Source organism: Apostichopus japonicus, chromosome 8 (assembly GCF_037975245.1).
Source record: "Apostichopus japonicus isolate 1M-3 chromosome 8, ASM3797524v1, whole genome shotgun sequence".
Classification (NCBI taxonomy): Eukaryota; Metazoa; Echinodermata; class Holothuroidea; order Aspidochirotida; family Stichopodidae; genus Apostichopus; species Apostichopus japonicus.
In genome coordinates this window covers 42,009,535-42,027,932 of record NC_092568.1, presented here as the reverse complement: position 1 = coordinate 42,027,932, position 18,398 = coordinate 42,009,535, and the positions used below count along the sequence as shown (strand labels likewise).

At 38.3% G+C, this 18,398-nt stretch overlaps 1 protein-coding gene across 3 annotated transcripts in view; it reads right to left on the bottom strand.

The window, feature by feature from the left end:
- The window catches only part of LOC139972079 (gamma-aminobutyric acid type B receptor subunit 1-like), a 31,213-nt gene that overhangs the window by 3,900 nt on the left and 8,915 nt on the right, over positions 1-18,398 (bottom strand). Inside the window, exons 2-18 of one of the 3 annotated variants that reach the window (XM_071978993.1) lie at positions 16,103-16,240; positions 15,381-15,554; positions 14,877-14,975; positions 14,567-14,632; positions 13,625-13,822; positions 12,999-13,250; positions 10,707-10,767; positions 9,835-10,033; positions 9,361-9,569; positions 8,621-8,698; positions 7,492-7,651; positions 5,958-6,093; positions 5,635-5,736; positions 2,743-2,865; positions 2,040-2,186; positions 1,156-1,350; positions 432-506 (exon numbers count right to left, since the gene is read on the bottom strand). In XM_071978993.1, coding sequence (XP_071835094.1) covers positions 432-506; positions 1,156-1,350; positions 2,040-2,186; positions 2,743-2,865; positions 5,635-5,736; positions 5,958-6,093; positions 7,492-7,651; positions 8,621-8,698; positions 9,361-9,569; positions 9,835-10,033; positions 10,707-10,767; positions 12,999-13,250; positions 13,625-13,822; positions 14,567-14,632; positions 14,877-14,975; positions 15,381-15,554; positions 16,103-16,240 — 2,412 coding nt within the window. The remainder of the gene's footprint in view (positions 1-431; positions 507-1,155; positions 1,351-2,039; positions 2,187-2,742; positions 2,866-5,634; positions 5,737-5,957; positions 6,094-7,491; positions 7,652-8,620; positions 8,699-9,360; positions 9,570-9,834; positions 10,034-10,706; positions 10,768-12,998; positions 13,251-13,624; positions 13,823-14,566; positions 14,633-14,876; positions 14,976-15,380; positions 15,555-16,102; positions 16,241-18,398) is intronic. The other 2 variants (XM_071978994.1, XM_071978995.1) reach the window with 2 other exon arrangements.

Below are 18,398 nucleotides of genomic sequence, written 5' to 3'. Positions count from 1 at the left end.
AGATAGCCTGTGTAAGAGAATGTGTACAAGTAAGTTGGCCTGACGTTTCGATCCTAGTAGGATCTTCTTCAAAGGCTAAATGACAAGTAACAGTGACATTTACTTTATTTCTTTTAATGGGTATCGTTATAACGTGGATTTCGAATTATACATTTGAAATATAATAGTGATATTCGTACGTTACATTGCATATAAATTCTCTTCTAACAGTAAAAATGTAAGGAAGTGTCGTTTTACACATCCCGGGACAATACGAGATGTTACGTGGGTTTGGTAGACCCTCACTACCTAAACATAACCACTATTAGCGTTGAATCCATTGTATTTGTATATTTTGTATGAATTATACACGATCGAGACGAAAGGGAACTATATATGCTAATGAGCTGATGGGAAACTATATATGCTAATGAGCTGATCACATCGCTTACTGTCAAGGCTGTGTCAAAATTCGGCTTTTCCCTGTCTTCGGTGTCCTTATTCCTAGATTTTAGGATGTACAAAACCTGAAATGAAATCAAACATATTTTTAATTCTCACATGCTGTGATAAACTAAATTATTATGTGACACAAAGACTAAACATAGAATATTATCCTCTCATATAGTACAGGAACACAATGTAAAAATAGAGCTATAATTATAATAGGACCCTTCCACAATGCTCTTAATAAGTACCAACATCCCACATAAGCTATAACATACTGAAATAACCCATCATTTCGAGACTTTTAATTAAAGACTGTTTAAATGTTTAACTTTTCATATAAATGCAAACTAAGTAGTTAGATTGATCGCATATATAAGGAGCTCTGACATTTTCCCCCCGAAAAAAATAAGATAAAAAATAATAGTAATAATAATAGTAATAATAATAATAAAAATAATAATAATAGTAATAATAATAATAAAAATAATAATAATAGTAATAATAATAGTAATAATAATAATAATAATAATAATAATAATAATAATAATAAGTAATCAGGTATAAAGATGGTTGTATCTATGTTATGTGTTTTCTTCATAATTACCTCAAATATTGGTAATATGTCAAGTTTGACAGTCCCCCGAATAAATATCATATCCATATCCATATCATGCTAACTTTCTCACATAATACTTTAATACATTGGTATAGTGTGTTAAATCTTACCTTGGGAGTAAATATTATTATCCAGGTAAAGATGGCGCAGCAAATTATCAACGTAGAGGAAATGACGTACCACTCTGTCGGTGTAGCGTTTTGCAGAAGCAATGAGAGAATGAGACCGCAAGATGCGAAGATTAAGACGTTGTAAATGCCAATGGCAATCAACTGCTCCTCCTCGTGAGCTTTAAATGATGCCTGCTGCAGGTGCAAGATGATGAACGTTTAAAGTGGCGGATGATTCCACATGAGAACTTTGAGAAAGTTTGTTAATTAAATCAAATGTTTTTACAATATCCATAACTTTTTGCTTCAATGTATAGATAGATAGATAGCTAGATAGATAGTCAACTATGTACAACTAGATGTACATGATAGCAATGCCCTTGTTTACGCTGAAATGAAGAATGGGCTGTTACATCTGAGTATCTTAAGAAGTTATTAAAATCATCACTGGCTTGGAAGCGTCCGCAGGCTCTAGATTTGCATATTCATTGTGTTATAGGACTTTACCCTCTATCGAAGATGGAATTTCGTAGAAGCGCCAGCCAGCCGATCCGAGTAACAGTTCTAATACTTAAGTAATATGCTAATTGTGGAATCACTGCTACCATCCTCATGAAGAGTCTGTTTGTAAGCTTAACAATAAAACACCACGGGACATGCACACCCCCTCCCCCTCCACACACAATAGTTTCAGCTTAGTTTTCATCCAGTCTATAAGCCTAATGAACACGACGTGAAACGTTAACTTGTGAATGAAGTGGTAATGATAGCATTGCAAACAAATTAAATAACAAATCAATATCAAGCTGAGATGATTCCTTTACGATTTCATAATGAATTGTTATTAATAGTGCAAACAGAAAAAAGAAAATAAAGGATCTCACCTGTCTTATTTCGATTGTCCAAAATAGACCAAGCAGCAATAAGACAGCTTTGTCTACAACGGTGATGATTAAGGGGATTAGCTGATCCCCAGTAGTGCAGATCCTCACATAATATACGGTCACGTGGTTAGGGTCAGTGACGTCAACCTTGACGAAAAGAATTAAAGTATTTCACCTATGATCAAACAGTCACTGTGAACCTTTCTCAAATAACAACTAATTATTACACTTAATACTGCAAACATGTGTATATGTAAGGATTGTAAGGAGTGTAAGGGGTGTTAGGAGTGTAAGTAGTGTAAGGATTGTTAGCTCAGTGGTTAACGCCAGTGCCTTTCAATCATAAGGTCCCGAGTTCGAGTCACTCCAAGATTAATGTATTTCGTCCAGTTCCAGAGTTGTTGTCAATTGACAATTCATAATCATGGACGTTAAATATGAATTTAAGAGACTGACTTCAGTCAGCTTGCGGCTTTGATAAGCCAATGATGACTTCTTCGCGAGTTCCTACTTGCAGGAGGATCTAAAATACATACATAAATACATATGTCGTAGGTACTCATGTAGGGAAGAAAGTGAATTAATCCTACACCGCCAAGCTCGCCCCCACCCCCCGTCCGTCACGCCTTGGTTTGACTATTAATGGTTTCAATCTGTTAAAGAGAAAGCATAATTCACACATAGGATTGTTCTAAGTTCTTACCTCCTCTGATATTTGCTTCGTTGTAACATTAAGAGGATAAAGCAACTTTATTAGCAACTGAAGACCAACGTCGACTCCAAAGGATGCGAGGATGGCTGTACATAACTGCAAATTACTCACCACCTACGAAACAAAAGAACAACCCTTAATGAGCATCAGCTAAGAAGACACACATTGAGAAAAAGATTTCTGCCAGAATAAACAAATTTCATGTCTTTTGCGTTTTTTATTTGTTTTCTATTCTTGCTACCAATCTTATCATTACATTGGCTATGAAACCGAAAAGATTCGTTCAATCTTTCAACACTTTTCATTTGACTCATTATCTCCACAGACACTGTATCTGTACCACCTGGCTCATCTCTCCCCACATCCTGTATCTGTACCACCTGACCCGTCTCTCCTCGTACCCTGTATCTGTACCACCTGACTCATCTCTCCCCAGACCCTGTATCAATACCACCCGACTCACCTCTCCCCACACCCTGTATCTGTACCACCTGACTCATCTCTCCAGACCCTGTATCCTTACCACCCAACTCATCTGTCCCCAGACCCATATCTGTACCACCTGACTCATCTCTCCACAGACACTGTATCTGTACCACCTGGCTCATCTCTCCCCACACCCTGTATCTATACCACCTGACTCACCTCTCCTCAGACCCTGTATCTGTACCACCTGACTCACATGTCCCTCAGACCCTGTATCTGTACCACCTGACCCATCTCTCCAGACCCTGTATCTGTACCACCTGACTCATCTCTCCAGACCCTGTATCCTTACCACCCAACTCATCTGTCCCCAGACCCATATCTGTACCACCTGACTCATCTCTCCTCAGACCCTGTATCTGTACCACCTGACTCACCTCTCCTCAGACCCTGTATCTATACCACCTGACTCATCTCTCCCCAGACCCTGTATCAATACCACCTGACTCACATGTCCCCACACCCTGTATCTGTACCACCTGACTCATCTCTCCCCAGACCCTGTATCAATACCACCTGACTCACATGTCCCCACACCCTGTATCTGTACCACCTGACCCATCTCTCCAGACCCTGTATCAATACCACCTGACCCATCTCCCCACACCCTGTATCTGTACCACCTGACTCATCTCTCCCCAGACCCTGTATCAATACCACCTGACTCACATGTCCCCACACCCTATATCTGTACCACCTGACTCATCTCTCCCCAGACCCTGTATCAATACCACCTGACTCACATGTCCCCACACCCTATATCTGTACCACCTGACTCATCTCTCCCCAGACCCTGTATCAATACCACCTGACTCACATGTCCCCACACCCTGTATCTGTACCACCTGACCCATCTCTCCAGACCCTGTATCAATACCACCTGACTCATCTCCCCACACCCTGTATCTGTACCACCTGACTCATCTCTCCCCAGACCCTGTATCAATATCACCTGACTCACCTCTCCTCAGACCCTATATCTGTACCACCTGACCCATCTCTCCAGACCCTGTATCAATACCACCTGACTCATCTCTCCCCACCCTGTATCAATACCACCTGACTCACCTCTCCTCAGACCCTGTATCTGTACCACCTGACTCACATGTCCCTCAGACCCTGTATCTGTACCACCTGACCCATCTCTCCAGACCCTGTATCTGTACCACCTGACTCACATGTCCCCACACCCTGTATCTGTACCACCTGACTCATCTCTGACCACACCCTATATCTGTACCACCTGACCTATCTCTCCTCAGACCCTGTATCTGTACCACCTGACTCATCTCTCCCCAGACCCTGTATCAATACCACCTGACTCACATGTCCCCACACCTTGTATCTATACCACCTGACTCACCTCTCCTCAGACCCTGTATCTATACCACCTGACTCACCTCTCCTCAGACCCTGTATCTGTACCACCTGACTCATCTCTCCCCAGACCCTGTATCAATACCACCTGACTCACATGTCCCCACACCCTATATCTGTACCACCTGACTCATCTCCCCACACCCTGTATCTATACCACCTGACTCACATCTCTCCAGACCCTGTATCTGTACCACCTGACTCACCTCTCCCCACACCCTGTATCTGTACCACCTGACTCATCTCTCCAGACCCTGTATCTGTACCACCTGACTCATCTCTCCACACCCTGTATCTGTACCACCTGACTCACATGTCCCTAGACCCTGTATCTGTACCACCTAACTCATCTCTCCCCAAATATACACATGGAGAGATGCTAACATAGTAAATTAATATCTGTATTTTCATACAGGTGGGGAAATGTTTCAATTCTTTGTTCCTCTCTATACTGTACCTCCATATCTCAACTGAAAGCTCTTGTAGTGACAGTATGAACAGTTCCGCACCGTTAATTTAATAGAAATAATGTATTCACACTGCTCATATACTGTCCCTACAAACTCTCTGAAGCGTAACATGAAAATTCCATGAATACGAAATGTAACAAGTTTGTGGTCATTTGAATAAGGAACTGATCCGAGATAAAATTGCTTAATATAACTAAACATGTTTTCTTTTCAGTAGAAATTCCTTGAGGAACATTGACCAATAATAACAGACAAATGCAAAAAAAAAAATCTTCGAATGAAAGCTAATTGGTACTTTGCGTATGCTAGCCTGAATTCTACACTTAAATTACCACGGTAGGGCTAGAAGAATGTACTCGGACTAGGAGGTTGGAACCAATGTATCCATTGACCATTATCACGAGACGATGATGAAGTTAATACTACGTCAAGCAGTGTTGCTTCCTTTTTTATATGCCAATATCTGTATTACGTTGTCATGGATACGGTGCTTACTAATTAATTATGCCAATAATGAGCATTGTTGGAGATTACTGTCATTATAACTTACCTTGGACTGTGCGTACGCCTTGTCTTTGTAGAATTTCCATATTTTGCAGACTAAGGTTGATATAGTCAAAATAAACCCAAGCGACGCAGATGTACTTTGGGCCTGTATGATTAATATAACCAATAGACCGGATGTTAATATCATTATGCTTGATGAACTGTGCATATTATACTTATATAAATAATAATAATAATAAGAAATCTTACCCTACTTTCTATTTTGCTTCTGAAATTGACAACAACACATGGGCATATTAATTTGAAGAACAATGAAATGAAGTCACAGAAGAATTGAAGATGACGTAAGCAGGAAAGAATTCATACGTGACATAAGATCATATGTTGGTTGTCGTCAAGATCTGGAAATAATTCAGGTTTGTTGAAGAAAACAGATGAAGCCATGGCAACGATCCCAATTAGCGTCAAGTAGCACACACATGGATTAGCCCTGATGATGATACTGCAAGGAAAGAATAATAACCTATGTACTAATCCAAACATACGCTTCATTTCAAAGAGTGAGAAAGTTAACTTGAAAATGTCGAAAAATAATAGCTTTATTTTTCGAGGAATGAATTTTCCCTCTTTTCGGATAGGTGAAAAGCTCTTAATCCTCATAGACTGAAAATGATTTAATAGTTTTGTCTAAATGCTTAGTCCCCGATAAGAGTCATTTCGCTCCTGTTAATAATAGCCACTATGGAAATATTCAGAGTATTGTCTTGCTGTATGGAATTAAGAAGGCCTATAACAATAATGATATAAAGGCCTATAAGAATGATACAAAAGAACAAAAATGTTAAATACTATTATGGATCAACTATCTTGATATTTTGTCAGAGATTTTCCTCAGCAGAAAGAAATGAAGGTTAACTGTGTACATTATGTTTAGAAATTAAATTCTCTGGAATGGAATTCCAGGTGCTGATGTCTCGATAATGCAAGCTTGTCTTCGAAAAAGTTGGCCGATTGTCAGACGAAGACGATTGTTTGACGAGTGTGATAATTGTGAACTAGGGAATTCCGAACAAATAAATTAGAAACACCTAAAAGTAAGAGATTGTTGCAGAAAGCGATAGGTGAAGGTTAAATATTAACTTTGACTATGTCATTTAATTTTAAAAAGTTAAGTGACTTAAAAAGTGCACTGGTATGTTCGTATGGTTTAGAGATATGTTGTGAAGGCCTCATAAGAGTAATAATGAAGTGTTAAATTTATTCTGTCACAAGGTTTAGAGATATGTTGTGAAGGTCTCATAAGAGTTAAAATGAAGTGCAAATTAAATTCAATCTGTCACAAGGTTTAGAGATATGTTGTGAAGGTCTCATTGTTACATTTATTCTGTCATTAGGTTTAGAGAAATGTTGTGAAGGTCTCATTGTTAAATTTATTCTGTCACAAGGTTTAGAGATATTTTGTGAAGGTCTCATAAGTGTTATAATGCAGTGCAAATTAAATTCATTCTGTCACAAGGTTTAGAGATATGTTGTGAAGGTATCATAAGAATAATAATGAAGTGTTAAATTCATTCTGTCACAAGGTTTAGAGATATGTTGTGAAGGTCTGATAAGAGTAATAATGAAGTGTTAAATTCATTCTGTCACAAGGGGAGAAATGACGCTAAGGTTTTATAAAATACAATGGGCGTTACAACAAGAGTCAGCAGTTCCAGGCTAACGGTACAGTGTGAGGTGTGGACTGAGAAACAAGTTGGAGCGTATTCACGTTCTCCATCATAAGATAATAACAACGTCCTTACTACTAGAGAGCAACTCTGCATGGGGAAAATGACCTTGTTTGATAACCTGAATCACCTCCCTGCCCCCACGCCCCTCATATACATCTTGTCTTTATTACCTTTGATCAGAAAACCAAAACACGAACAGAATAGTCATCAACGCCATGATGATAAGAAGGAAAGAAACTGATGACGTAATGATATAAATATAGGCTGGTATCATGGACTCGACTTCACTTATCACGAATTCAGTGATGCCATCCTTGGTAACATCGCCACCTGTATAGAGGTCAAATGTCACATTTTAAGGTCAGTGTATGTATGGATTAATATTCTGGCTAAGGTACGCAGATTAGGGATATAACATCAATCAATCATTCAATAATCGAATGATGAAAAGACTTTTTTATCAACCCCTCACCACTTGAAGCATGAAACAATCATTACAAAACGTGTATATTGTTATTAAAAGTTGAACAAGGGCGTAGGAACCGGGGGGCTGGGGGGCGCCAGCCCCCCAGTGAAAAATGTGGAGGGGCGGAAGTATCATTCCGCCCCCCGCTTCGCAAGTCAGAAAACCCCTTTTTCATTTCCAAATGAGAAAAAAAATCTCATTTGGAGCACCAAATTGCATCTAAGGCCTGGTGAAAATACAAAATTAAGTTTACAAAATGGAGTGGGTGTTGAAGTGTGCTATATTGCACCAAATTGCATCTGAGGCTACCTGGAAATGCAAAAACTTCCAAAGGGGAGGGGGACACCCCCTCCCCTTAGACCCCTCCCCCAGGCCGTCCATCAGTCTTCAGCCCCCCCCCCACTCAAAAGTACCTTCCTACGCCACTGAAGTTGAATATATATAAACAGGATAGAATTCTTGTTCTTAAAATATATGCTGTATTGGCCCCATATATGCGACATATTCAAATATGGTCACTTTGGTCGAAATTCTTGAACTGTTTGTATTACAACCTTCGAGGAAACTGTCCTCACTTAGACATTCAGTCATCTTATGTGTTCATTAAAAATATCTGAGAACAATTTGGAGAGTAAAGACCTCCAGGCAAAATAGGTTTTGAAAACTTCTCGCAATTATAGCGTGCTATAATTTGGGGCCTATACTGACTACCTTGAAGTGGAGCATAACTATAAAGAAAATGTGATAAGCTAAACTGATTTTGAAAGAGAAACTCGACTGACAGAGCGGTCTAAATTTTAGCCGCTCTATTACTGTGATGTTACTGCTTTTACCTGGCCAAACAATACCATTGGTCCATATCATATCATCAGATACGGAATCGTATGTGGCAACAGTGACGTAGTCGAACTCTATTGAAACAAAAAAATTAATTATTAGATTTTATAATCAGTATGTTGTAGAAAGAGGCCAATGAACCACTGTAAGATATAACATTTCCTATATGTATATTTCACATATATTGTAACCGGACTTGCGCAATATCTTAACTTTGCAAGCTATTCGTCACTTCGTATTAACTGCTGCTTTGAAGTAATGTTGTAATTCTTTGGCGGGAAATCCCCGTTATCCTCTTAAGTTGTTTACTATGACTTAAGCAATCGTGCACCTGGCCTTTGTTCGAAGAGTTGAGCTTTCCGGTCTCCGGAAGACTGGTGACAGCAACTCAGAGGCGGTATTCTTTGAAGTAGTACATTCTCGCGCGCGTAAACTTAGAGCCAATGTTTAGGCTAGTATAAAATGAGCTGATGGTAACGGTCCATAGTTTAGGAACCCGGTGCCAAGAGGGCTTGTGAGTAAAACTCCGGAAGAACAGCAATCCTCCAGGGAACAGCTGCCCAGCCACCGGGAAGAATTTTTTCCTATGACGCATATGACCATGGACTGAACATAAGCTACTGGTATATTTTGCATCACACTCGTCATGTGTTTGTTTTTACCGTATAGTTCGTTCAATCACAGCATATTATTATCATGTTTGTACAGAACACTCGTCATGTGATAGTTTACTAACCTGCTTTCTTTCTACATATGTATGGTCGCGTTTCTTCACAGTTTCCACTTTTTAGAGTTTCATTATCCTTGAAGTCGATATAAATGCAACCACGTGTACCTGCACTACTTTGCCTCGTCTCCAGGTACTTTAATATAACAGTATTGTTATTGGTATCACGCAGTGCAGAGGTCCCGTCATAGCTAGTCACAACCTCGAGACCAATGTTCCTGCGTGCAAAAAAAAGAGAACAAAACAATAACATCCCACATTTATATGAAACCAATGGATAAAAGTTAAATCTTTAAATTAAATATCATTATACGATCACATACGTTCGAGAATTGGGAATATAAAGCTGTAGTAATATGACATCGTACTTCTACTTTGACGCATGCGCGAATGATGGGTCCCTTAGTCAGTTACCTTACGACGTGCGAAACAGGTGACAAGTGTCTTTGGTGTCTAAGGTTAGTATTCGTGTGTTTGACTTACCAGTAATGAGTGGATTCTGAGAACCCCGACGTATCATATAGCCTGGCTAATACTTCAATATCCTTCTCCGACTGTATGTCTACTAGTACAGCGCCATCACTTCTGCATGACGTCAGTCCATGGTACCAATTACGATCCTTCTCCGTTACAAATCTATAACAATGCCTTTTGTCGAGATGCCAGTCTATGTCACATTGTCCTATGGAAACAGACAACAACAGAGCTAAAGGTCGATATTCAAACATACATTAAGGTATATTTGTGTACAACACCTAAATTGGCGTAGGTTTAGTTAATATAAATGTTATACCACATATACAATGCGTGTTTATAGCCTACCCGGCCTTGATAGATGCAGCATAATGTTACGTTATATTTACTGTTATACCAGTATATGTGCTGATAGGCTTGGCTATAGGTGATACAATATATCAGGACCAGATCATGTACTAGGTTCAGGGACGTCAATCATTGGGTAGGTGACAGGGGGACATGTCCACCCCACTTTCTGAAGGGTGGTGTGCCCCAAGTTTAGTGACTGACTGGTGTCGGGGCTTGACCTGCCAGGCTCATAATGAGTCGTGTATCTCATAAAAGGAGCTCACAATAGTGTGCTACATGAGATTAATAGTTATTAATGTTTTCTTTTCATCTGCTCAACACCCCGATGATTGTTAACTGAGTTAAAATAACTACCTGAGTAGGTTGTATCCTAGATATGTCAGCGTGCACATTCAGACTAGGGTTATACATTATAACAATCTTAGTTTTGATTTTACACTGTCACTATTTTGCACCTCAACCGATGGATATGTACACTCTTGACTATAGCTTATATCAGACGTTAGTACGCACGCGCCGTTTGGTTATACCTTGTATCTGACTAATCTTCGAGTACCCAAGTCTTTCTCCTTCCTCGAAAGCCAGGTCCCCCTGTAAAAGAAATATATATACGTTTTAATTTACAGTTATTACAGTAAATCAGTTACGTGATATGTGGGTTTATTAATATTGATTATCACAAATGGTACTGATCATCGTCATTGAAGTTATACGCAAAATTGATCATTAAAGCGTATCTCATAAATAATATATTATTAATGATATCACAACATTGTTGATCATTGTTACTGGTATCACAAATAATACATAGCACTACTTAATTGACATTACAAATATTATTAACCATTATTATTGATCATCATTATCATCGTCGTCATCGTCACAGTCATCGTCATCATCATGGTGTTAAATCGACCATGTATTGATATCACAAACAGAACCGATCATCATTATTATTGATACAAGATATATGACCGATCATGTATTGATATCACAAACATAACCGATCATCATTACTATTGATACCAGGTATATGACCGATCATGTATTGATATCACAAACATAACCGATCATCATTATTATTGATATCAGGTATATGACCGATCATGTATTGGTATCACAAACATAACCGATCATCATTATTATTGATATCAGGTATATGACCGATCATGTATTGATATCACAAACAGAACCGATCATCATTTTTTTTGATACTAGATATATGACCGATCATGTATTAGTATCACAAACATAACCGACCATCATTATTATTGATACAAGATATATGACCGATCATGTATTGATATCACAAACAGAACCGATCATCATTTTTATTGATACTAGATATATGACCGATCATGTATTGATATCACAAACATAACCGACCATCATTTTTATTGATACAAGATATATGACCGATCATGTATTGATATCACAAACAGAACCGATCATCATTTTTATTGATACTAGATATATGACCGATCATATGTTGATATCACAAACAGAACCGATCATCATTATTATTGATATCAGGTATATGACCGATCATGTATTAGTATCACAAACGAAACCGATCATCATTATTATTGATACCAGGTATATGACCGATCATGTATTGGTATCACAAACAGAACCGATCATCATTTTTATTGATACTAGATATATGACCGATCATATATTGATATCACAAACATAACCGACCATCATTTTTATTGATACAAGATATATGACCGATCATGTATTGATATCACAAACAGAACCGATCATCATTTTTATTGATACTAGATATATGACCGATCATATGTTGATATCACAAACAGAACCGATCATCATTATTATTGATATCAGGTATATGACCGATCATGTATTGGTATCACAAACAGAACCGATCATCATTATTATTGATACCAGATATATGACCGATCATATATTGATATCACAAACAGAACCGATCATCATTTTTATTGATACCAGGTATATGACCGATCATCTGTTGAAATCACAAACAGAACCGATCATCATTATTATTGATACCAGGTATATGACCGATCATGTATTGGTATCACAAACATAACCAATCATCATTATTATTGATACCAGGTATATGACCGATCATGTATTGATATCACAAACAGAATCGATTATCATTATTATTGATACCAGGCATATGACCGATCATGTATTAGTATCACAAACATAACCGACCATCATTATTATTGATACAAGATATATGACCGATCATGTATTGATATCACAAACAGAACCGATCATCATTTTTATTGATACTAGATATATGACCGATCATGTATTGATATCACAAACATAACCGACCATCATTTTTATTGATACAAGATATATGACCGATCATGTATTGATATCACAAACAGAACCGATCATCATTTTTATTGATACTAGATATATGACCGATCATATGTTGATATCACAAACAGAACCGATCATCATTTTTATTGATACCAGGTATATGACCGATCATCTGTTGAAATCACAAACAGAACCGATCATCATTATTATTGATACCAGGTATATGACCGATCATGTATTGGTATCACAAACATAACCAATCATCATTATTATTGATACCAGGTATATGACCGATCATGTATTGATATCACAAACAGAATCGATTATCATTATTATTGATACCAGGCATATGACAGATCATATGTTGGTATCACAGAGAGTGCTGATCATTATTATTGATATAGGACTGATAATTGTTATTGATAACCGGTATAAGACCAATCAATAGTATGTGTAACATTTAAAGTAAAGTTATAATTTTCCACTAAGTAACCACCCACCGAAGCACCAAAAAATTTAACTTTCGCAAATTCCTCCAGGAATAACTGCGAGAGAACTGGATCCGTGTAAGAAAAATCTTCTAGTTTAGTTGATGTGTTTTGAAGACTTAAAGCGTTAGCCGTATTATTTAGCATTAGTCCAACCGCCCATATAGCATCAAATGAGTAGGACATGTAAGCGTTTTCCGTAATATTTCTATACTTGGGCCAAGTTAGCCGTGATTTCATCTCTTGCTCAAACTCTTGCGGTGTCTACAAAAAAAGGAAAGAAACAAAGAAAGCTCGTATACTAAGACGAGAAACTAAAAGGCAATATGTGATACATAGACTAGTGGCAATAAACGCTTAACTAAGAGGCGGGAGATTGAAGTGTTTCGTTTTGAAGAATCGATCTGTTTCTACTGGTCCTCAATATACAACTATACAGCCCACCATTGGTTTCACGTTGGTTGATTTTCCTGATTTAGCCACCTAAAGAAGATGTAGAAAGCAAGCAATTGCATCCAAAAGATGCTCTTCCTTTGGAGATGTATCCGTACAGTTGATCGGTCCTATTTGCATATAGACCACTGGTACACCACGCAAATAACAACTTGAATGCCTTCAAGGACTCGTAAAATACTTACAATACCAGCAATGGTTACGTTATTAAGAAGACTCAATGGCGACACATCTACTCCAATCGGTAAAGATATTTCCACTGCCTCTGCTACTTGTTCAGGAGTACAATCTACATCTTCACTGTCTGTCCACCACCAACGAGAATTGTACCAGCCCGGCAACGCCCAAAACATATCAGGACCATAGAAACCAGCCTTGTAAGCCTTGAGAAGAAAGAGGTTTTACGCAAATTCACACCAATATAGGAACTTTGAAAATAGAACGAAGCACATGAAACTGTTACTTAGGAGACTGTTCGGGGAGTGAATAGAGAGGAATACATATTATATACGCTCGCTCTCATTGGTATAGAATCACTCAGTTTATCAAGAAATCAAGCGTGTAATCATTTCTTTGTGTATAAAGTTGCCTCAAACAGAAAATTTAATTAAAAAAGCATCGTACGATAAACAAATTAAGGACTAATTAACGAGTATCCCCAGTCAGCTGAGCTAGCGATATGATGACGTCATCATCACATTGTAAGACACACTACCTTGCCATTTGCCATGTACGTTTTAACGTGTTCGACATATATTATTCATTGTCACGATAAGTCGTTCATTATTCAGTATTTGAGGTATTCCACGGATTACGAATAATATGTGAATGCAAAGGTGTTTCCCTGCAAGTATTACAATGTTCCCGATGTATAACGCCTTGTAATAATGACGTCAACGCTGAGAAAGCTATTCATCCTATTACAGCTACCGTACTGGTTTGTTCTAATGTTAAGTTCTGTATTTCCGTTTGGTTTTCTTGCAAATGTTACATTATTGTTACCGGTACATTATTGTTTGTTATTCTGTGACTGCCCCACCCCCCTCCATGCATTAGAGGAATTTTATTTTGCAGTCTGTATTGGTTTTTGCAACCCCCCTACCGCCCCATCTTGACTCCTTCAGTACCTCACAGAAAATATGTCTGGCTTCGTCTTCAAAAGCATCAACGATGATAATTCGTATGTCTTGATCCTGTAATAAAATAATTTTAAGAGTAAAACTAATAATATTCTTTGTCTGAGTGGATACTTTTTCATGGTAACTGTGGGAGAGGAGTTAGGTGAAGAAACGGATCAAACTATTACACGTGACAACGATTAACAAGCACGTGACAAGGATTAACAATATGTGACATAATAATGAACTTCTTCCTAACCTTTTATACAAATATCGCTAGCAGTAACCTAAATCATAACGTTAATGATAAATTAATTACCTTGAGATTGTCAATCAAGTTCTTTGCCTCTCCGTCAATTACTTCCGATATGATGTTAGTGTTGATATCTACCGTGCGTTTATTTATGTCTTCGAGGCGCTGATGGCGTAAATAAAGCAAAATGAAGGTAATGATGAAGTGGTGGTTTGCCATCAGAAGTAAATTTATTTAACCTAATTATGTTCTTATCGGTAATTCACCTACAAATAACGTGTGCTCTAAGGACTACAGTAGTCTTTGTGTTTTAGGTTTCATTCTTTATTTGATAACTTGTCGTTTGGAAGTCCAAACTTGATCAACAATTACATGGTCTTCTTTCCGCTCACTCCCCAAATACTCCTACTTCTTATCCCCCTCCCCTCCCATCAGATCCCCCTCCCCTCCCCTCCTTTCCCTTCCTGTTGATGTAAGCGAGGAGCTGCTAGTCTAAGTAAGATATATCGAGGATGTAAGTAAGACTAATAATTCTTTCATATTTTGATAGAATGAATGTTTATTACTCACAGCTGTAAAAGCATCGTTTGGATCGTAAATGACGGCAAGCCTGCGCCAGCCATAATTCTTTATAAACCACAAGTAAGGACCGTTGTACAAATTTACCCCATTTGGTACATTTCTGTAAACATACGGGTATTTTTCTCGGTTGGAGAGAGACGCTGACGTAGCTGAGTAGAGTACCTGGATAAAGCAACATTAGCAATAAAGCGAAACAGTAAAGTAAGTACATATGTTGAGATGTCAACACTCATGCATATATCGTTTGGTAAGGCAGACATTATGATCCGTCCAAAGAGTGACGTCATGGAAAGTTAGACCTGATGAAAAGATTCGGTTATTCGTCAGTGGTAATGACTTCATATCCCCGATAGATCTAGGATTTCTCGAAGGAGCAATGGTAGAGACTAACAAGACGTGATGGGGTTGGATTAGTATCATGGAACTTGAAATAACTAGGGCATTTTAGTTAGTATCGACTTAGTAGTGTCAAAAACATGAACGAAATATCAGGTATGCACGCGTGCCAAGCTTGTCCAATGTGTAACAACGCTACGATCAAAATAATATGTTTATACCTACATTATTTAAGTGCCAACAGACAGGACCCGGCCTCTGGTCCCGTTATGATATAACTCACTTCAACCTAGAATACTTCTTAATATAGTTGGTCTCCTGTTAAGTTTATAAATACACTAAGAGATCACGTGTTCCAAACATGGCGTCCTTACTGTAATAAAGTTCCAGTAGGGAGCAGCCGCCGCCACGGGGTGTGCACTGCGAGAGCAGGCAGGTCCAACAAGGATCAGTTTTCGAGTGTCGCTGAAGATGTGGTCGAAAAGAAGTCGAGAACCTTTACCGGGGTCGCACTAAAGAGAAACATTAGAAAACATCACAGGAGCTCGACAGTTACGTGATATTATTATTTGAAGATGAATATTGACAGCATAGCCTGATGTAAAAGGTTAATACATAAATGTATTACTATTACTATAATATAAAACTCCGTTTCCTTCAGCACCATAGGTAACACTCATGGGCGTCAATCCTAATTGAAAAGTGTGAAGGGAAGGGGGGTGGGGTGGGGGGGGTGGGGTAGGCAGAAATGACTGAACAAAACTGAAGTAGCGCCTTGGTACAAAGCTTCTATCGGGTGGTGTCCGGGCGCCCACTATATTGACGGGGGCCCAGGAGCGGCTACGGCTACCATCTATAAATCTTCAATTTGTAGAAAAGTAGGACTTGAAGATAATTGAAGATATAAACACACCAGGGCATTATGATGGTAGCCGTAGTGTAAATATGCTGGGGAACCGCCATATGGGGAATTTAGGTGTAAATAAATTGTAAGGTTTGTGTTATCATTTTTTTTTAACATGTCAAAAGATACCTGCTGTGGGAGGGGGGGGGGCAGGAGACAAATTAGATGCGTGGGTGGGCCGTGTAGGGAATTGTGACACATTATTCTTAGTTAAAACCTTGGGGCACTGATATAGGGGGCTAACAAGGAAACTGATATAGGACCTGCATAAAACATATAGACGTAATAAAAATATTTAAGAACCGTAGTTTCATATCAGACTATAAACTGTTCAGGCCTACTTTCATTCATAAGGTGGAAATCTCAGGGACAGATGCCATTACACCCAGGCTACAGCCGTGTACTTGGCATCAGTTAACTTAATCACAAATAAAATATTTTGTGAACATATATGTACATTTTTACTAAACTAGAACTTAGGTATATGCGTAACATGCGTAACATTATCAGCAACAACATGACTAGCAGCTTAGCACCCAGGCTTAGTACCACATATGTATATGTACTCCTATGAAATATGTAACTATCTTTAAAAAAACTTAAAAACTGTCACGAGTGGCATTGCTAATCAAACTGAATGAACAACATAATTTACATATATATAGTTTTTTTTATTACTTGTACGTGATAATACAACATACTACTACAACATACTACAACTATACTACTAAGTTTAAACAAATAATATACTGGAAAGGAGATTAGCGATTGTTGCGCGCTTTCATTATCTGGTGGCTTAGCAGCTAGCCTTGGCGGTGTATGGATGGGGTTCCTCATTTAATTTACGCTATAAATGAATCCGGAATTCTTATTTCGACCCAATTGAAAATTTCTGTTTTTCATTGGGGGGGTTAAGCAGATGACAATGAAACAATAATAACTACTCATGGCATGCAGCAAAGTATTTGAGCTCCCTTTATGAGATACACAAGACATATAAGCATGTCAGGCCAAGCGACGACACGAGTCAGTCACTAAACCAGGGGGGGGGGGGGGTATTTGGTATTGTGTCCACTACCCTTCAGAAAGTGGGGGACGTGTCCCCCTGTCCACCATGATTGGCGTCCCTGGGAACACTGTATGTGACAAATGTTGCCGGCAGGTCTTCCTTTACACACGGAGAGGTATAACAGTTCCTACGGCACGTTTGTGATGTTTTCGGGGAAACTGCTTTGGAAAACTGTTGTTCTGCCAGTCCCACGTGATAAGCTGACATGTATATTACTTGCTTTTAATATGAATAAAATCCATTCTTCTGGAAATTAAATATTTTATTTTCAGAGCAATGAACATAGTAAGAAATTGAAGAGTGGTGGTGTTTGGGTTTTTGCGTCAGTCTGTGTATGACCCCCCCCCCCCCACCCAATTTAATTTATTCACGAGTATTATATATAAATGGTACATAATTGGATTACAGTTCTGATAACAACAATGATAGGACATTGTTATGGAATCTCAATAGTATATATGAATTATTTATAACTTGCTTCCTAATTAACAATCTTACTATACTTTAATCGGTACCAATTCAATAGAATCAATGTAGGAGCGCAGTACTACCAGGTAACACAACGAAACATTTAACAATAACAGATCAACTTTTGAACAGGCTTGGGAGATGAGCAGAACAGTTCTTTAGTACATTAAACTTACTTATATTATTGCTTCGAGTGTCGGGCTTAGAATAAATTTTACTTTCAGAATTA